This window comes from Brachycentrus maculatus, unplaced genomic scaffold (genome assembly GCF_059751285.1).
Source record: "Brachycentrus maculatus isolate JH-2025_06_01 unplaced genomic scaffold, ASM5975128v1 h1tg000153l, whole genome shotgun sequence".
Taxonomy (NCBI): domain Eukaryota; kingdom Metazoa; phylum Arthropoda; class Insecta; order Trichoptera; family Brachycentridae; genus Brachycentrus; species Brachycentrus maculatus.
Window position 1 is genome coordinate 1,404,443 of NW_028280906.1, and position 22,356 is coordinate 1,426,798.

General features: G+C 31.9%; 1 protein-coding gene across 1 annotated transcript; it reads left to right on the forward strand.

Moving 5' to 3' along the window:
- The first annotated feature begins 836 nt into the window (after positions 1-836).
- On the forward strand, positions 837-12,664 carry LOC148308689 (solute carrier family 35 member H1). Its single transcript, XM_088261381.1, has 5 exons — positions 837-1,408; positions 3,140-3,427; positions 5,173-5,425; positions 9,815-9,981; positions 10,744-12,664. Exons 1-5 carry the CDS (start codon positions 1,217-1,219, stop codon positions 11,152-11,154), a joined length of 1,311 nt encoding a protein of 436 aa, XP_088117507.1. The 5' UTR covers positions 837-1,216; the 3' UTR covers positions 11,155-12,664.
- Positions 12,665-22,356: the final 9,692 nt, after the last annotated feature.

A 22,356-nucleotide genomic window follows, 5' to 3' on the forward strand; every position in this document is an offset into this window, starting at 1 on the left:
TGACACAAACTATATAAAATGTGTTACAACCTGCTACTAAGTGATAAAATACGATCGTTTTTCATTCCCCACCACCCCACTAGAGATGGCAGCCTTTTCCCGTTCCACCCCGGTACCCTGGTCCGCCCCGGGTACCCCTACTGGTGCCGAGAACTGACTTACACTCTTTACACCGGGAGTCGCACTGATGCGACATGTGGGCATGTGGAACGAATAAGTGAAGAAATAATGGTAAATCAAATTTATGAGGCAAATGTTAAGAAGTAGCAGAGGAAAACCAAGGAAAACTTGGCACGATCAGGTATGTCAAATACTTTAAAGCGGCCGGGTCAGGAGTCAAAATAATCGGGGAGTATGTATGAGGAGATGCATGAATGTGGGAGAGGCACAGAATGTTGGCAGAGATAAAGTGGCATGGCGTTATATTCTCTCTGCCTACCCCTTCAGTAAGCGGCGTGATGGTTAGTTAGTTACTTAAACATAAACATTGACGTTTCATTATAAAATAGAATTTAACTTGTGAATTTAAAGTGTCAATCGTAAAAACGTAACCTCAAATAGATTAAAAAATTAACATGAATGTTTGATTATATCGTCATCGGCTATAAATTTAAATGACATAGTAGAGAGGTTAACATACGAAAGCAATCTGGTTTAGGTCAATTTTTTACATTGATCCCGAGTAATATGAGCGCCATCTGTCGTGCGAATGTGGTCGTACATCTGAACTCGGCCTTACATTTTTTTTAAATATTTTTTCTCCATAGGTAGGTTCACCAAAGTTAGGCACCGGCGCGCAAAAAGGTCACATAATTTTAGTGAGTTAGAGAAACATTATTGTACAAATCTAAAAACTTTTTCATTCATTGTTATTTGTACCTGGTGAACCTGCTTTTACTGTGGCTGTGTATGATTTCTGATCTGTCATTATCTATCTGTCATTTCCTGACACTTCGACTCCTTCCATACTTTTTCATTTTATTATAGTTCAGTTCCGCTCGGCTCGTTTTCATGTTTCAAGTTTATTCCGATGGATGAGTTTAGATTATTTCGTAATGTTTGTTATTTTGTGGATGCACACGAAAGTATAGAAGGCCAGTTTATCTAAAAACCTGTTCGTTTTTAATGTGCAATTTGTGAAATAAATTGGATTTGATTATACAGACTTTTGTGGCATATGCTGGCACATGCCGACTGTTGACATTGAATTGTCAATATGCCAATGATACGGTATGAGCAAGTAAATACAAAAAATGATGATGGGGATAATAATGACGACACAGTTAAACCACAAGCTGGGTTGTTAAACAAACTATGTTTCTTTAAAACATTGAAGTCATTAACATATATTTTACTTTATTTCGCTTTGTCCATCGGCCTGACGTTTTATCAAAGATGGTTACTGAAGGTGAGTTCTATTGTTTACTTATTTCTATCAAATTTGTGCATTTCAAAAAACCCAAGTAATTATTATTATTAATATTATTTGATATGTTATAAAAAAATATTAATACTTATTTTTACTATTAATAATAAAATTACTTATTTTAAAAGTTAATAATTTATAAAGTAAACCATAATATATTAACAATATTTATTAGAACAGTCCATATGGATATTTTATTTTAGTTTTAAATGCGTCTTTCTAGGTACGCAATGCCATATGTTTATTTTGGTTGGTTGAAAGATATTGCTTTGCGGCAACAAGTCTGTCAATACTTGAAATAAAGTAATTGATAATTTTTATTTTCATAAATATTTAAATATACTACTAAGTTCAAAAAATTAGTTGTATCATTTAAAAATCTTTATTTATTCTTCCAAATATATTTCATCGCCCTCAAAGTACTCCCCGTCTGATGCAGTACACTTTTGCCAATGGGTTTCCAACCCTTGCAACAATTGTTAGAGTAGATTTTCAAAATTTCATTTAAAGTGCAATTCGGTTTTTATCTCTTCAATTGTGTCACTATGCTGTCCCTGGAACAGTCTCTTAACACTTTTCGGCATCATTTTCTTACGCCTGTGGACTGCTGGCGACGGGATTTGATAATTGCGTACATAAAGTTTAGACCATGGGTGGCCAACCTTGTAAGCAGCCGGGCCAGATTTTGGAAATGACATTTTACATGGGGCCGTAAAACAAAATTCAAAGCAAACATATATACATACACACACACACACACACATGTATTAAATTAGAGTTAGGTAATACAAAAAATAATCAGAAAACTTCTCAGTTCTTATGTTACTCTTCTTTTCTTTGGTCTTTTCTAACGTCTTTACTACTTGACGCCATTATGGGTTTTGAAATTGTCACGATAGTGAAATACTTCCATATGTGGGATATGATACGAACTACGCACGGTGAAATGTTCTTTTGGTGGTATTATGTACACTTAAAGAAAAAATCTTTGAAATGCTCCGCGGGCCACAAGTAGACACCCGCGGGCCGCGGGTGGCCACCCTTGGTTTAGACCGTAGTAAAAAGATTAGTATATAATATTTATATAAAAACATTAAATAATTTCTTCTGTTCTTACTTTGAAAAGAAGGAATTATTTAATTGATAATCAAATAAATATTAATTAAAGAAGAAAAAAAAATAAGAAGGTTAAAATATCCTTCATCAATTGACAGGTAGAAATACCTTTCCCATTCTTAGTATGTTAAGCTTAGGGAATAGCCAGAAGTCAGAAAAGTTAGTCTCAAACATTCTGGCTTAAGGGGATCGAGTTACATACTTTAATTTTTTTTTTTAATTTTTTTAGTACTTTTAAAAATATTTTTTGCTGTGTTGGACAATTCAAGATATCAAAAAATTAAAGACGTGTAGCTTAAACCCTTTTTAAGAGACTGGTATTTAAAGATATAGTAATTATTTTCAGTTTCAACAATAATATTAGCCGGATTTGATGGAAATTTAGTTGCGGTGTAATGATAACTAGGGCTTAACCCATCTCGCCATCCATATAGTTCATCCATAAGGAAGCTAATTTTTAATTGCATGAATGCGATGCGATCAGTTTTGCACTCCAAATTCTTGGATCTAGGAGTGAAATATTTTTAATGGTTGACGTAAATTGTGGTGTATGAAATGTATTTTATTTATTGATGCTGGTGTTGGTTTTGGTTGCAGGGTTTACACTTCCCACTGTCGGTGGTGATTTACCACTTGGTAGTGAAGTTTTGTCTGTCGGCCCTGATTCGCAGTATACTATCCCTGTATTCCGGGACTCCTCGAGTCTCCCTACCGTTCCTCCTGTCTCTCCGTTCTGTGGCACCCACCGGACTGGCCAGTGGAATCGACGTCAGTTTCTCCAACTGGGGCTTGGAACTTGTTACAGTCTCCCTTTACACAATGACTAAATCTACCACCATCATTTTTATACTTGGATTTGCTATTCTCATGGGTTTGGAAAAAAGGGTAAGTGTTTTGATTTAAGTTCCATTTTTAAATCTTGCACAGTACTACTCTGCTGAAGGTCATTTAAAGAAATAACTGCATTGGAATTTGACTAGCTGGGAACATGCACTTTTAACAGGCTAAATAACAGCCATTAAGCAAATAGTGGCCAAGATTACTTTATTATTTATATCGTAGCATACTAATTTTATTAATTAATTCTACCAAATAATATTTTTCTTTGCCTGGTTTTTTAAGAGATGTCTTTCTTGCTTTCTTAAGGTACTTATAGACATTAGCAGTGTATAAGTTACACAAGTTAGTATGAGTACGGTCACGCAACCTTGGATGTCCTAGCCAATTTTGCGACTCATTTTACTATACTACTCCTTTTACTATACTTTCCTTTACTACCTTCTCCATTTCCTCTCCCATATACTAGTAAAGTTCCTCACCCTCAACTCCTCCGCTTTTGTCATCTATGGTAAATCCCATCAAACACATTCCACTCCTAAATCCAAGAATCCAATGTGGAGGTCTGATCTCCTTGTATCCATATAATTAATAATCAGGTTCACTCCATCTGCACATCATGAGGGAGCGGATGGATGGTAAAGAAGAAAAACTCTGTTCTGATAAAGTAAGCTTTGAATTTTGGGTAGCAGTCACTCACAAATTATGTAAGCGCCGTGCACTATTATAAATGTGCTCGCAGGTGTTCATATGTAATCACCGCACTGATTTGTCCAAGGTCAAATAAAAATATAATTTTTACTGTTAAATAGTTCGGCGGTGGATGGAAGTAATAGATGGAGCAAAAATAATATCTTAGCCTCCCCATTTAATAATTTTCAATTCGCCACTGACGAAGATACAGCCAGATGTTAATATCTACGTTTTTTTTTTAATTATCAATATATCAGTTTTACCTGTTAACCTGTTAACCGGGCGGGATGCATAAATATCGCGCACTCCTTTCAAGAACGTCATAAATCAAAAAACTTGATTTTTCAGGGGAACGTTTTTAAAGTTTAAAAATATACTACAATGTATTAAAAATAAATATCTAGTCACTTATTGAACTTTTTACTGTGCAACAGATCTTTTTAGGTAAATCCTGAAGGTTTATTCTCCATTTGAAAAATATTAAGTATATTTGAAAAAATAATTAAACAATACCATTTCTTCAAAATGCAAAAACAAAACTTTCTGCCCTGAAGCGGGTAAATATTAAGTTAAAAATATGCCGCTTTTACTGGGATATAGTACATTTTCTGGGCATTCCAAAAACACGCACAACTGAATATTGACGATTTTTGATTTATGACGTTCTTGAAAGGAGTGAGCGATATGTCAAACGTCAACAATATCAGGTACGAGTAGGACATATGAATACTTCCTTGAAATATATGTTTATTATATTATATATATGGAGATGGACGTATATTTTTCGAACAACAAAGGTATTTGTCATCCATACATGTCTCGACATGAATTTAAGACACGGAGTGAATCAGTATTCGTGCCCGTTACAAGTTGCGTAATTGGACAGCGGACCGCCCGGTTAACAGGTTAAATATTGGAAAATGGAATTTCGCAAGACTGATTTTTGCCTGATTATGAATTTTGCACATACCTGATAATTGGTCAATATGAACACAATTTATGGCCTCGTTTTTTTTTATTGATATAAACATATCGTAACTTCCTCAAAAAGATCCGTTTTTATATCATATGTTACATTGGTATACTATTTTTGGTTGCAGTCATGGTCCCTGATGATGATAGTAGTCATGATAAGTGCAGGTTTGAGTATGTTCACTTACAAAGCAACCCAGTTTAACACCCTAGGATTTCTTCTTTTGGTGTTGGCATCTTTGTCCAGTGGTTTGAGGTGGACATTTGCCCAACTGCTGATGCAGAAATCAAAACTGGGCCTCAACAATCCACTCGACATCGTTTACTATGTCCAGCCGTGGATGATGCTATCAGTTTTACCATTAGCTATTGGATTTGAAGGTAATCAATTCTCTCTCTCTCTCTCTCTTCTTTCATTTTGCGTAAATAAATCTGTTATTCCTTTGATAACTTTAGCTATTGTGTAATTATATGATATTATGTATACTTAACATTGGCGGGAAAAATATTACAGCCATCAATTTATCATTTATGACAGAATTAATTTTCAATGGCAGTAGGAAAAAGTTCATGCAATTCTTGACCTTTTTAATCGCCTTTTTAAATACCCTGTCTCAATTGCTTTCTTCAATTACCTTTTAAGAAGGAAAATTGCTTTTATGCATTGTGTGATTGTAGAATTTAAGTCTGTCAAAAATGTAGGAATTAATTGAGCGCGCTGGTATAGTTTTTATAACAATATTTAAATGTTTATTCAATATTTATATTTGATTTTTTTTTTCAAAATTCTTAACCACTTCTCATGTGGGGGCAGTCAAGCGTTGTTAATGCATAACACGAGCATATTCAGCTTGTGTAAAGTATGAATTGTAACAGCATATAAATCATTCAAATATTTTAAATCTTTTTCATAATAAAAGATAAATATAAACACTCACCTACAATATTGTGATGTTTTATGAATGAGTTTCTCATGTGCACTTAATAAATTTTAAAAATGAACTAAATGTAATTAAACACTAATACAGTGGAACTCCGGAAAGTCGAACTAATGGGGGCTGTGGCCTGTTCAGATATGGTGAAAGGTTCGGATCAGCCGAGAAATTTTTAACATAGTATTTTACATTGCAGTAGTTATGTTGTACACGCCGCCCTATGCGGCCTAGTATTCGATATACGCGGAGCGTAACAATCTATGTATAGTCATTAGTCATTTCAATCTAATATTACAGTAAATGCTTAAGCAGCAATACAGATATAGTACTGTATACTTCATCAACTTTACAATATTTTTTAAACAAAAATCTTGTTTGGATTACCCGGGATTTAGGATTTCCGGGGTTCTACTGTAATAGCCGATAAAAATCAATATTTCATTAGAGTGGTACCGGTATTAAGAGTGGAATAATCCCAAGTTATAATACAATAAAGCTTTAACGAAAATTCAACAGATGTCACTGTAAACCTTAAATATCACAATGTAATAAGCTGAAACAGACTCCTGCTACAGCGGTAAATTATTTAGTAACAGTGATAATAGTCTCAAATGCAAGAGGACCATAAAACTCGCCTCCCGCATAAGATGTGTAATTACAAAATAACCGACTCCCATAATAGCCATAGTCTGCTAAAATAACATTGTGATTCCAATGTCAATGACACAAAACATCATAATTATGTTTTACTATGTAAAGAATTGGTTGTGGTTCAGAACCTTTCTGATTTCTACTCTTTTCTTATTGACTTTATGTGATATTGATTTTGGAGTATTTTGATTGCAATACTTTGTAATTTAAAAATAAAAATTTACATGCTGTAGCAAATTATATATGTATTGAGGGTAATTGCTTTTCAGCATTACAGAAACTTGCATGTCATTAAAAAATCATAGACATTATACCACATCTATTGATACTGGAAACTGAAAAGGTGATACATATCGCTCACTCCTTTCAAGAACGTCATAAATCAAAAATCGTCAATTTCCAGTGGTGCGTGTTTTCGGAATGCCCAGAAAATGTACTACATCCCACCAAAAGAGGCATATTTTTAACTTACCTTAACTTACTAATATTTACCCTGTACAGGGCAAAAAATTTTATTTTTGCATTTTGAAGAAAAGGTATTGTTTAATTATTTTTTTAAATAAACTAAATATTTTTCAAATGGAGAAAAAACCTTCAGGTTTTACCTAAAAAGATCAGTAGCACAGTAAAAAGTTCAATAAGTGGCTTGATATTTATTTTTAATACATTATGTTATATTTTTGAACTGTAAAAACGTTCTCCTGAAAAATCAAGTTTTTTGATTTATGATGTTCTTGAAAGGAGTGAGCGATATGTACTTTGGTCAAAAAAGTTACATACCTGTTTGTATAAATATTTTTTTTTGGTCTGCATCGATAGATTTGGTATAGTGTAAATCTAGCTTAAGGCTGATGTTTTTTTAGGCATCTCGGAAATAGAAAACACATTTTTATTATGATTTATATTTTGCTTGGTAACTATGAATATTTATTGAAATCTATTGTGATACATATTTTAATGCATTCCGCAACATTTTAAAACACCGTATATGCAGCAAAGTCTAAATTTTACTTTCGTTAATTGATTCGGCAGTCACTTTGTGGTAAATCTATCCATTTTTAATTAATATTTTACTTAGTAAATACCACTATTTCTTAAAATCTACTGTGTCACATGTTTCGATGTATTCAGCATCATTTTTCGGATACGGTGTTTGAAAATTACCAATTTAAACTTAAATTAAAAATGAAAAGATTGTACCGAAATGTGACTGCGGAATCAATTAATAAACACATTTAAAAAAAACTGTATCACCTTTTGCTGTTTGAAGTCGCTCCTTTGCGGTATTAATATTCTTAAATTGTATTTGTTGTCACCCACTTAACCTACTAATACACATATTTTCCTTATACTCTAATGTATATAAATGTATATATGCTATTTGTATGTACTTAGTGTTTTAGCTTGTTTGTTAAGAATTTTATCAATATCAACATTATTGTTTGTTTTTGGCTGGCGTTTTTTTTTATTATTTATTTGTATTGATTGCTTTTTTTATTAAATTTTTAACACATTTTTTCGGTTAAAGTTACTGGTACACAACAAAGCAAAAGTTGTGTATACAATGTGGGTTACCGATTGATATGTTTTAATGCTTGTTAGGAAATACGTATTCAATTTTTCTATAATGAATGATCAATCCGCATTATGGCCACCTATGTTACATCCCACCACACGCAGGCAAATATAAGCGACAGGGTAGGGTGGATCAGTAGTGGTCCCTTAACAAAATACTGTATACATATACAGTGGAACCTCTTATAACGAGCATAATTATCTTACTCGTTAAGCGAAACATTTTTTGTTTTGACTAGTGCGGAAGTCCCAGCTCACAAGTGAATGTCGTGAAAAGGGGACTTGCCCCTTCTCTGTAACTCGTTATGCGAAATGTTGCTTGTTATGGTAGCAACTTTTTCCCTTTTTTGTTGTTTTTTATATGAATTATAAGTGCTCGTTATAAGAGGTACTCGTTATGAGAATTGCTTGTTATGAGAGGTGCTCATTATGAGAGGTGCTCGTTATGAGAGGAGCTCTTTATGAGAGGTGCTCGTTATGAGAGGTGCTCGTAATGAGAGGGTCTCATTATGAGAGGTGCTCGTTAAGAGAGGTTCCACTGTAGTGGGATACCAAACCCTATCAGCGACAGCTAAACTGGCAGTACACAGTGGAGTTCTGGTTCCGACTCTAATGTATGGAACTGAAACACGGAGTTAGCAAAAGAAGGATGAAAGTATGCTGAATGCAGTCTAAATGCGGGACAGATGAATGTGCGGCTAAAAATTGTATGATAGATTTTCGAATGGTGATATAAGGAAAGAATGCAATGATGAGTTAAGTTAGGCATGAATGTGCAAGAGGCGAAGATTGTGTGCAAAGACAGTTTAGTGTGGCATTCTATTCTCTCTGCCTACCCCTGCGGTCAAGCGGCGTGATGGTTAGTTAGTAAGAGTGATACCTAATCAAAACTGTAAATTACCCTCCTGAGATGAGTGTGCTAAGAATTTTTAAAATTTTCATATAAAATTACGCTTGTGACTTTATATTTTGTCAAAAATGCATATACTTTATTGGAAGGATAGAATAGTATTCTTGTAATAATACGTTGGTCATATCTCAACGGTGATACACTGCAAACGCAGATCTATCATTATTTTGTCAATATTTTGTCAAATATGTACTTTATTGGAACGAAAGAATAGTATTCTTGTAATAATACGTTGGTCATATCTCAACGGTGATACATTGCGAACGCAGATATATCATTATTTTGTCAATATTTTGTCAAATATGTACTTTATTAGGACGAAAGAATAGTATTCTTGTAATAATACGTTGGTCATATCTCAACGGTGATACATTGCGAACGCAGATCTATCATTATTTTGTCAATATTTTCTCAAATATGTACTTTATTAGAACGAAAGAATAGTATTCTTGTAATAATATGTTGGTCATATCTCAACGGTGATACATTGCGAACGCAGATCTATCATTATTTTGTCAATATTTTGTCAAATATGTACTTTATTAGAACGAAAGAATAGTATTCTTGTAATAATACGTTGGTCATATCTCAACGGATACATTGCGAATGCAGATCTATCATAATCTGGGGTACCCTTATCTTGTTTCGTGTTTAGTCTTTGTATTCTGCATAATTTATTATTTTAATGTATTTTGTTAGGTTTGCAGCTAGTTCAAACTGTGATGACTGTTCCCAAAGAAGAATATTTGCTGAATTTTTGTAAAATATCTTTTGGGGCAATTCTTGCATTTACAATGGAACTGAGTGAATATCTGGTTGTCACCAACACTTCGAGTCTTACCTTGTCAGTTGCTGGGATTTTCAAAGTAAGTTAAACTACAACTGTAAAACACATCTTATAAAATCTATTCTTGCACTCATTTTCCGCGATTCATCTGATTGATTCAAGAGGCCCTAGGTTCGACCAGTACTCTGCCACAACTTGGTTCCTATCTCCAAACACAAGCTGCTTAGGCTTATCTGATAATAGTATCAAGTTACTATGACAGGTCATAAGCCCTGTAAATACCCAGACTTCCATTACTTCATTTATGTTGACATGATAAAAAAAAAAGTAAATATGACTCCTAAATGTAGAAAATCCAGATTTGTGAACAAGTATTTGGAAACATTCTAAATGTTGTGAACCAATGTTACAAAGGATTTTAAAAATACAATATAACTCGGTCCGCCTCCGTAGTATAATGGTCAGCACGCTTGGCTACCGTTCTGGAGATCCCGGGTTTGATTCCCAGGGGGGGTCAAATAAATATAAGTGATTTTTTCACTGTAATATTTATTCCATATTACCCTGGACTGGTACCTGAAGCGGAGGGCTGATCACCTTCATGTGTAAACGATCAAGATAACACTGCGCTTATATGAAGCCGTGCCCTATGCACCATTGGGGTGCGGATAAGGGTTTATTATTATTTATTATTAATTATTTAATTTTAACATTGGCAAATGCATTGTATTACATGTACAATGCCATTCCATATTTAAAAAAAAAAGCTTTTTTGTGACAACATGTTTTATAGGACAAGGACTGAATAATTTTGAAAATGAGAATTCGTATTTTTTTTTAGGAAATGGTAATTTTGGTCCTAGCCGTCGAGTTGACTGGTGATCAGCTAAGTATGATCAATGTGATGGGACTCTTCATGTGCCTACTGGGCATATCAGGACACATTATCCACAAATTCACGTCGGGAAATAATCACCAAGTAGTGACCAGTATTAAGTATCCATCCCGACTTGGCCAAGGATTTATTGTCACAGAGAAACTGGACACATCTGGCTTCGACAACCAAGACATATCCTTGTTCCGTCGCAACACAAATTATAAGAGCAAAGGGGAACACAGTGTGCCCCTGATGTCCGATGTAGACGGCCCCTCCACATCGCGTGCTAATCTGGACAATAATTCCGAGGATAGTGATGCGGATTCCAGCCGGATACTCTTCGATATCCTCCAAAGGCGAGACACAATGAGATAAGCAATTTCTAAATATGTTCATCTCCATATTGTTTATGCATTTCTATATTTTAATTTACCAAAAATGTATAAATTGTCATAAACTATTTTTTTATTATCAATAAGAATGAATCCGTCTCATTACTTTTATAAGTCGTGTTCATTTAATGCGCTTCTAATCATATGTAATTATTTACATACTCTGTCTTTTCTTCAACGACTCTGCTATTATACAGCATTTACACAAGAACTATTGCAATGACAATCTACTAAGACATTACAATGAAAATCCATTCCACAGTGTCACATTCACACAGATCTAGATGTAAAATAGTAGTAAATGAGGAAATTTTGGAACAGATAGATGATTTCGTGTATTTGGGAAGTATATCGTTCACTCTTTTCAACAACGTCATATTACAACATAACTTGTTTTTTCAGGAGATTGTTTTTTAAGTTTAAAAATATAATGAAATGTATTCAAAATAAATATCAAGCCAATTATTGAACTTTTTACTGTGCAACAGATCTTTTTAAGTGAAACCTGAATGTTTTTTCTCCATTTGAAAAATATTTAGTAAATTAGAAAAAATAATTAAAGTATACCTTTTCTTCAAAATGCAAAAACAACACTTTCTGCCCTGTAGCGGCAAATATTAAGTTAAAAGTATGCTGCTTTTGCTGGGATATAGTACATTTTTTGGGCATTCCGAAAACATGCACAACTAAAAATTGACGATTTTTTTATATATGACGTTGTTGAAAGGAGTGAGCGATTAGTCCATAAGCCATTTAACTATACATTTGATGTGACTGTATATATAATATTGCATTTATGACTGTCAAGTTGGTCTTTTTATCTACTTAAGTAGGAACATTGGAAATGTTTTGTGTGTTTGTATTTATATAATAACTGTGGTTTTAGAAAACAAATGATAGATTTTTAAAATAAAATAAAAACTTGCAAAGCCTCTTCTTTTTGAGGCTTGTTTGCAGGTAGAATAGTAATCTCAATATCGTAATCATTGTCTTTGTGTAAATGTTGCATTATAGAACTGTCTATTAAATTTTCAATATTTGTATATCCTACAGTATATCCCTAAAACTACTTATCTGTGGAATAATGATTCCTATATCAGTATTTTTATATACACACATATGTAAATATTAATTCTTATTAAATTTTAAAACTTTTCCAGCATTCTTATGTAACATAAGTATTTTTTGTATAGATTAGGAATAGGTTGTTACAGCTGCATTCTACTTTTATATAAAACAAGTGCAATTATAAATTTATATGCACTTACACTAGTAGACCTTCCCTGCTGTGGTCGGTAGACGTTTATAACTTGAGTTTTCATAACTTCGGATTCCAAACTCCAATGGACATTTTTTCTTTCTTGGTTTTAGTTCAATAAAAAGTTATTGAAAATATTAAAGTGCCATTCCTAGTGAATTTTAGTATCACTTTGACTGTTTATATAGTAATCTATCATGTATGTTATTTAATAAAAAAAAATAAAAAAAATAAATGTGGAATTTGAGTAAAATTTCAAAATTGATGGTAAGTAATGATTTGCACTTATTTTTTATTGACAAAATTACTGTATACATTCCTTAAATTATATAGCAAAAAATATCATACAATTTTTAAAATTAATATAACATGAATTAACAAAACATTAAACACCTTTGAAAAAGCTACATATGTATTTTGTATATTAAAAGCAATGTTAACTTTGTGCTTTGATAATACAGTGGAACCTCTCATAACAAGTTTAATTTGTTCCAGAATCTTACTCGTTAAGCGAAACACTCGTTAAGTGAAACATTATTCCCATACAAATCAATGTAAAATACGATAATGCGTTCCAGGTTGAAAGAAAATTCAATTTTTTATATGATTTTTTTAAACATTTATTCAAATAAAATTACTTATAAATTGTTAAGGAGTGAAAAAACGTTAATAAAAATATGAATTCATGACAAATAATTAATCCCTTTTAACTACATAGAAAACTGTTTTTAGACACTTCAAAGTTTGTGTCACAGCATTATCATTGAATAAATTTGTAGCATGAACAGCCACCTCCTTATTAGGGTGATACTTCTTAATGTATGGTGCAACAATTTCTCTTATTGTGCTAGAAGATTGTTGCTCCGCTACTTCTTTCTCCTGCCGAGTGATTCATGATGAATAAAAACTTATAAAAATCAACATTTTACTTTGAATCATTATCAAAATAATCATTAAAAGAGTATTAACAGTTATAGTCGAGTCCACCTAACTACACCATGGCACCTGTCGTAAGGCATCTTTGACTATTTCGGCCATCATATTATTGTACAGCAAGATCTACTACTTATTGCTTATGTTTCACAGCCGTTTGTAAGATATTTTCTTAAAATACAATTTTTTTCCATAAAATTATATGTTAATCAAAGGTCAATATTACCTCTTTTTATTTAAAATTAGTTTGAAATTTAGTCTCACAAATATTTTGTTTCTATTTTTGTGTTGGCTATATTAACTGCAGTCAGCGGTAGTTCATTTTTTTAAAGACGGTCCCTGTGTGAGTGTGGTTTTCTGACCTTGTATATCGCTCACTTTTCATCTTGCTAACCAGAGACAGGTGTGGACCTCACATGGGTTTTGCGAATGCTCACCGATTTGTATAATACACAAAAAGAAATTTCGTGCATTTATTAGGATAGGTATTTAAAAAGAAATCCATTATTTTATTCTACATTTAGAAAAAAGACATAACTTCATCATCTTAACAAATTACTTGAAAATGAAAATGTCCTAATAAATTGACAATCAATTTGCATGTCTTGTTATATCTAAATCTTTTTATTATCAAATACATTAAGTTCATGTAATATGTTTTTCACAAGGTTGTGTTCATTTGTGGGATAATAATTTAGTTCCTAGTAATTTTCATTTTTTGCATTTATCAGATTTGAGTTGTTAAATATTCCAACATTGTGAAATAAATTTGTAGTTATGTGAACCTGCATAGTATTTTTCTATTTTATAATATATGGTGTGTTATAGTGACTAACTTATTTAAAAAAAAATCTTTGTTATTTCTTAGATTGAAAAAAGCAAATTTAAATTTAATAAACGATCTTGCAAAATTTATTTACAGAACTAAAATTCAATGCACTTTTTACATATTAAAAAAATGTTTTAATTAATTTTGCTAGTGAAAAAAATTAAAATATTGAATAAAAGTTTGAGGCCAGTTTTCGGTTCCCAATTTTCTTTTATGGAAGATTTGTTAGTCAGGAAATTGCATGCCGAAGCATATCATAAATTTAGTCAAATGTTCAATTTACTTTGGAATTATTTAGCGTTACTCGGTACGCATACCGTTCGCTATGTGCAAATAGAGGTAAATCTGTGATTCTCCTAACACAATATTGTGCTATAAATCACCTCGTAGGTCATAACAATTTGATTAGTCATATACTTAGCTGAATTTAGGTTGTAGTAAATCACTATTGCCTTAAATTAGGTAATATGAGAATCAGGTGTGGTATTTAGGGTCACCACTTGGAAGAAACTTTTAAAATACCTACATATCTTTTATTACTCATGCTCTTGGTTGAAAATAGATTGATTATTTTCTCAAATATTGACAGAATACAATATTTTATTTTGTTTTCTTTATTTCTTTAAACTTACAATATCACAATTCTTGTTTGCAATATTAAAGTGAGGTTTTTAAAAAGAGTTCTGGATGAAACCACAACTATGCATAAAGCTTTATTCATTCCATTAAATTATTCTAAAAAAAGTTATAACACTTCAAATACGCCTCTTGAAAAATCACAAATTTTGAGTTGTGACACTAAATTGCAAATGAGCGATATGTATTAAATATCTAAATATGTTCAATTAAGTAATTTACAGGCGGACCTCACATTTCGCACATTTCACTTTCACACGATTCACTATTTCGCACATCTAAAAAAAAACTTTTTTGGCAAAAATGATTTGTTTCCGTGCAGTTTTTTCCCTTTCAAACTATGAAATGCGTATGAACCGAGTCCGTATTGTGAAAAATGTTACATACGTACTGAACATATGGAACGCAATAAACAATATTGGAGACGCATACGTTGAAATAAAAGAGTCAATAATGAAGGGTTCATGGAAACAACTATGGCCAAAAATGATGGGTGATTTTATAAATTCTGATGAAACTCCAGAAACCATCACATCTGAAATAGTTCACCTAGTGAATGAAGTAAACCTGGATGTTAACAGTGAAGATGTTAATGAGATGATTGAATCACATTCTGAACCCTTGACTAATGAATTTCTAATGGACCGACTAGAGAATGAAAATAATATCAAATTGAAAGTGAGGAAGAAGAACCTGAAGAAATCATCAAGACCTTAATAATAAAAAAATATGAACAAAGCTTGTACTTATCTCAAGACATTTTTTAAAATTATAGAAGAATGTGATCCCAATGGAGAACACACATATCAAGTGCGTAGGGCGATCCATAATAGTACTTCATGTTACAGAACTCTCTATAAAGAAAAAAAATATATTAAAGCACAACTAACTCTTCACAAATTAATCAAGAAAATTTAATTTTGATTCATTATGTAGTTAGTTGGAATTTTTGAAAAATACAAATTTTAAAGTATGAAATTTTTGGTAGTTTAAAAAAAAAATTGCATCCCTCTGCTTTCGAACATTTAACTTTCGCACACATTTTCGGGAACCAATCATGTGCGAAAATTGAGGTCCGCTTGTATATGAATGAATGGTGATATGGAAATAATTATGTATATTCACGTTTTTTTTTTTAATGTAATTTCTATCAATACACATCACTCACTCCTTTCAACAACGTCATATATAAAAAATTGTCAATTTTAAGTTGTGCATGTTTACGGAATGCACAGAAAATGTACTATATCCCAGCAAAAGCGGCATATTTTAAACTTAATATTTACCCGCTACAGGGCAGAAGGTGTTGTTTTTGCATTTTGAAGAAAAGGTATACTTTAATTATTTTTTGAAATTTACTAAATATTTTTCAAATGGAGAAAAAACATTCAGGTTTTACCTAAAAAGATCTGTTGCACAGTAAAAAGTTCAATAAGTGGCTTGATATTTATTTTTAATACATTTTTAAATGATCTCCTGAAAAATCAAGTTTTTTTTATATTTGACGTTGTTGAAAGGAGTGAGCGACACGCTATAACATAATTTGGCAATCAAAGTAATGTTTTGAATGCTTTAATTTATTTTTTAAATTTCCATTATGTATAAATACACTATTTTGGAGAACAGCAGTAAGTTTTTTTTTAATGAACAATTTTTCTTGTATGTATCTTGTATGTGTTAAAAAATAAATCATCAAAGGATGGGAAAACGGAATGAAGTTTAAATTTTGAGTTGTAACATTATTCTCACAATTGAGTGATATATTTATTAAATAAATCTATATTGCCAACTAATAAAATAAAATGCCTTTTCCTTATTTGAATTCATATGAATGATCTGTTCTGTATTTCCAGCCATGGTATTTTAAAAGTTTTGATGTACATGTGTGTAATATTTATAAGATGAAAAAAAATGTATTTTTGTTTATTTCCATTATATTAAAATAAATATATTCTAAGTCAGTAACTGTAATTTTTAATAAAGAGACTTTTAAAAGTGACCTTTGCATTGCAAATAGAGTTATGTAGTTATTTATATAATATAAGGATCATAATTTTTAAATTCTCTAAAAGACACATACTATTTTTCTTTTGTGCATTTTTTTTCTTTTTGTAAATTCATTTAAGAATAGATTTTTAATGTAAAAATTCGTATCAATCTGTTTTAATTAATATATTATAGAAAATATGTTATTTGTAAAACTGATCCAAAGCTTATAATTGTGTTCATTGCGTTCATCATTATTAATACAATCTGTACATGTATAAAAAATGGATTATTCAATGACTATAATGATGTGTTAAAAAATACAAGTATTTTGTTTATTGTATTAGCGTTTACTTTGTATGATTCTATTAATATAAAACACATTTTATATCTCATACTAAGTAATAGAGGTCATACATATTAAAATTTTGTGGATACAATATAAAAAGTATGAGAAAGTGCTAAAATAATGTTCCTATTCAGATGTGTATATGTTACGGTCAAAGGCCGAAGCTCAGGTACTTCTAGGCATGACTAGTCAAACCTCGGTTGAAACACTTGATTGCCTGATTTAGTTTATCTTAAGGTTGATAACTCAAACTTAGTGCAAACCTAAGGTCAGGCCTTGACATATGTTCATAATGTAATACGTAAATTTACTGGAGTCAGTGGGTAGCATCCGTTTGTCGTTTTGTGATGATGTTAACTAAATTACTTAGCTGTTTGGCTAAACGGGCATTTTTTCAAAAGAGGAAAGCATTTCATAATATTTTAAAATCATTGTTTACTGATTTTTGAGAAATTCAAAGTTACAATAAATTCTTATATTTTTATAATGCGAGAATTTTTTTATTTATTTATTAAAACAACTAAATGTAAGAAAGCCTTAAATTAAATGTTGTATAATTGATTTTCACCTTAAGTAAAAAACTATTTGTAATCGAATTTATATCAAAGCTGGGAAGCAATAATGGTATAAAAATCGAGTGTCTATATTCTTGTCTGTATAGTCTGTAAGTACGTTTGGAAAATGTGAATATGCTATGTTATCTACCAAGAGAATGTTATCTAACCGCAAAGATGAGTATATGCCGATTTTGTATTCAACATTGTTTATTTTGAATTACAACCCTAAATCAGCACCGATCATCTTTTTGAAAGTACAATATACAATCAATAGTTCTTGGTAAGAGCTGTCAATTAAATTTAACAGACTCGACGTTCCAATACTTATTTTCAAGCCAAATATTTATTTAATCATTATAATTCATTGAAAAAAAAAACTAAGATATATTTTTTAAATAATTTTTCTGCATCGTATCTGGTTTTGTTTGATTCCAATGACTTTTCATCAGTATCATATGAATGAAGTCTAAGCTCTATCAGTAATTTTTTTATATATTTTTTTAAGTAGTCAAAATATCTCTTGTGTCCTTTTTGCTTTCCACCGTTGATATGCTTAATACCTATGTAAGGATGTGAAGAAAATAATTCATAGTGAATGCCATATTTGTGTTAAGCCATATTTGGTAAAGATTACTTTATTTTCCATTCTTTAAAAATACTTGTCTTTTGTCACATTCTTTTTGTAATTCATTGTGTGTTTGATGTACAAAGTTTGGCAATTTACTTATTTATTCAATAAAATGGATTTTCTGTATTAACTTTTTTGTTTTTATCTCCACTTTATTCCTTACCAAATTTTGGTTCTTTTAACCCTAGATTACAGGACATTCGTAAAATTTACGGCGGATATTATTATTCATGATTTATTGTACATTTCCAGATAGCAAATTAGGCCAAGGCCTTCACCACCCTCCTATTTAGAGCTATGCTAAACAGTGGTCAATAAGAAAATTGTGTCTGTCAACGATATTTCGTATCGGTGTTGTAAAATTTACGATAACCGAAGCTAGGAATGCATGTCAGTGTGGCGTTTCATCCTCTCTGCCTGCCTCTGCGGTGAAACGGCGTGATGATAGTAGTTGTAGATATTTGGTATGGACAAATGAAAATATAATTATCTAAATAACCATCAAGCTGCTTCCCCGCAGGGGTTGGTAAAGAGAATAGATCGCCACGCCACTCTTTGTCTTTGCAAACATTCTTCGCCACTTCCACGTTCATACATCTCTTCATACATACCCGCCGATTATTTTGACTCCTGACCTGAGCGCTTTCAAGTATTTGAGTTACCTGATCGTGCCAAGTTTTGCTTTTTTCCCAACTAAATTTACCTTATAAATTTGTTCTACCGTTCTTTCCTCACTCATTCATTCCACATGTCGAAACCATCGCCTTTCTTAATTATATCGATAATGCTTATCTCAGCTCTGCATTCCTTCAAAAAATATAATATTGATTTATTGAGATTTTAGAAAAATATGTATCGTATTTATAATATAATTATTTTTGAATTAGGTAGTCCAGTTTTAAATGATAAGAAATTGGTTTGTATGTACCATAGACGTAGGACTTCTACATTTATGTCAGTGTCTTTGGTGTGTATTTACCATAGAGATAGGTCTGTGCAGTCAGTATTCAACATTTTTGATCAGTCTATACAAATAAGTCTTTGGATCAGTCTGCGTTCACATATCGGCAAGTTTGGTCGCCATCAGTCTTGGTTATCTGGTTGAATTATTTTGTATTTAACTTCAATTTCTGTTTAAAAGTGAAATAAGAAGGACTTGATAACAGGATTCATTGTTTTTACCTCAGTATTGCGTTGTTAACGGCGTCTTAATGGCGTCATAACTTCCAGGTGAAAATACTGTTTTAATTTTTTCTCATTTTATGAATGTCATCATATCATCTATTCGTTTGAGGGCGGAGCTTATTAATAAGTTACACTTTAAGTAAATATAAATGTTCAAGATTACTTTTTCTTTAAAAAAAAATTGTTCTAAAAAAAGAACCTCCGCATATGGTTGCTTATTTCAATGTTTAAATTTATATTTATTCATTTTGTAGACGAATTTTGTAGATAATATTAGTTACATTTTAAGTAAATGTAAATGTTTAAAGTTTTGAACAACAAGTAATTAGTTTATTTTTTTGAAAATTGTTTTAAAAAAGCTAACATGCAGTTGCTTATTGCAATGTTGTTTATTGATATATTTATTGTATTAAAGTAAGAAATATTATATAAATTAAAGTAAGAAATAAGATGAATCATAGAATGTCATAAAGTTTGAAGTTTCTAACACCGTGAAAGACAAAAAAGAAAGTATGCGATCATTATTTTTGAACGCTTTTTTTTTGTATTGGTGTTTATTGTTTATTGTCATTATATTGGATAAAATTGATTCGAAAATAGTTTTTTTTGTAAAAGTATCAATATTATACATATTGTGGTGGGTAATGAAATAATAAAAAAACTGTCATGTAGAACGGATTTGGGTAAGGTTATTTTTTGTTAGTCACTGGTTTTCATATTTTGCGGCAAAAGTTTCATATTCGGTTACAAACCAGAGTTGACGTGTTTTTGGGGTCAGCTGTCTGTATACATTTTAAGTCTCGTAGTCTATGGTCTGTTTTAAAGTCATTGGTTTGTTTTTGCCACAGAGATAGGTCTGTGCAGTCATGGTGGCTACAGACGGACCTGAAATGCATATAGAAATGCAAATGAAATGCATATGTACATTTTTCTGTATTTTCTCTGGTTCATCACGTTCACGTATGAGTTTTGGGATGGCAAGGACTACTAATTGGTTAATATTACACCACTCTATCACATTTATGACACGAACGTAAACACAAAATCACGCCGGGTGATTTCATGTTGACGACCGAGTCATAAATGTGAAAGAGCGGTGTAATATTAACCTTTCCCTTCCGGTGCCAAAATAAAACGTGCGTCCCGGTGTTGAGTAGTTACTTCACAATAAAAAAATAGCGATTTTAAATCGAAAAAATAGGGACATTACTAGCTAATCCCCTAATTAGTCCTTTATTTATAATTAAAAAACCATTTAGTAACGTTCACGGAACAAGCATAGGTCCGCTGTCGGAAGCCCAAAAACTACTGCCACACTACTGCCGCTAGCCAGAGAACATTGAGCTTTGAGCTCCTCACGGTTGCACAGTGCAAGTATGCAAGAGTGAGAAGCGAATATAGTGTCACGGTTCCCGTACACTCTTCACGCACTGTTTGTATAAACAAACTTTTGTGAATTTGTTTCAAAATACCTCCGATGTACCCGATAAATTCTTATTATTATAAAACTTATTTTTTAAATCAACGCGTAAATATGTTTTGGAGGAATAAGGAATACCTAAAATGTTAGTCCTGTATTAATTATATTTATAGAGACGTTATGGTTATTAGAAGTAATGTGTACAAGGTACACAACACCGGGGAGGGAGGGTTAACCTCGTAGTAGTAGTACGGCTGTCCAAACTCATAACACAGTAAAGGACATTTATTTTGTAGTACGTTTTTATTGCATTTTTAGTGCATTTCAAGTAGCATCTACTTAGTCCAAAAATGCAAAAAAAACGTACTACAAAAAATGTCCCTTACTGTGTTTTAAGTTTGGACAGCCGATAGTCCTCGTCATATTAAAATTCATACATGAACGTGATGAACCAGAGAAAATACAGAAAAAATCTACAACCGCCACATGTATTCCGGCTCCGTCTATAGCCGTCATCAAATCTTTGAGTATATTATTCAATTAATCTGTGGTCGCAGATTCCTCTAGTCGCAGGGGGGGTCGACTCGCAAACGTCAGATTGTTCAAAAAACGACCAGAAAATGACGAGACACACTAATACACTAACAAAAACACCTAAACGGGAACGAAAAATACGAGATACTAACAAGTTGTTCAAATATTTCAAATAAATATAGACAGACTATGGTTATGGACAATTATCGATAGAAAAATAGAAATCCGTCTATGAAGAACTTCATAATATTGAGTATTATGCCAAAGTTAAAGTTAAATTTTGCGTATGAAAGTGTAGTTTTTCTTACTTAACACAACGCTCCCTTGAACTTCTGCAGCACCCCCCAAATGCAAAAAATTTAAAAACGCCTAGCCAGACTTCCAAAACGCCCACAAAGGGGCGCTGGCACCCCCGTTAAAGAACATAACTTCAGAAAGTGGTGGGCACTCCTTCCGCCCTTTTAAAATATTGTATTTTCTAGAATTTTAAATATAATATAGTAATTTGAAAATTCTATCGTTTTTGTTTTTGTTGAAAAGCCTTATATTTATACATAGTTTGGGATAATAATTTCAAAAAAGTTACCATTACCATTTACCATTGTAAGGTTGAGTTGAGTAACCATTATTAATCGCCTGAACTCTTTTTATAAATGTCGCGTTTTAGCCGTGACCTTTCTATTTTTGTTTACACTGAAATAAATAAATTTAGATAGTGAAATATCCTCTTTGTAATATTAAAATTATAATTTTGAAAATATGTTATACAACAAATTTCAATATAAATACCATTTAACCTGAAAAATGAATGATAAATATTTCGGCGGGTGGATTTGACATTCAGCCGCGGCGAAGTCACGCCCAGCCGGG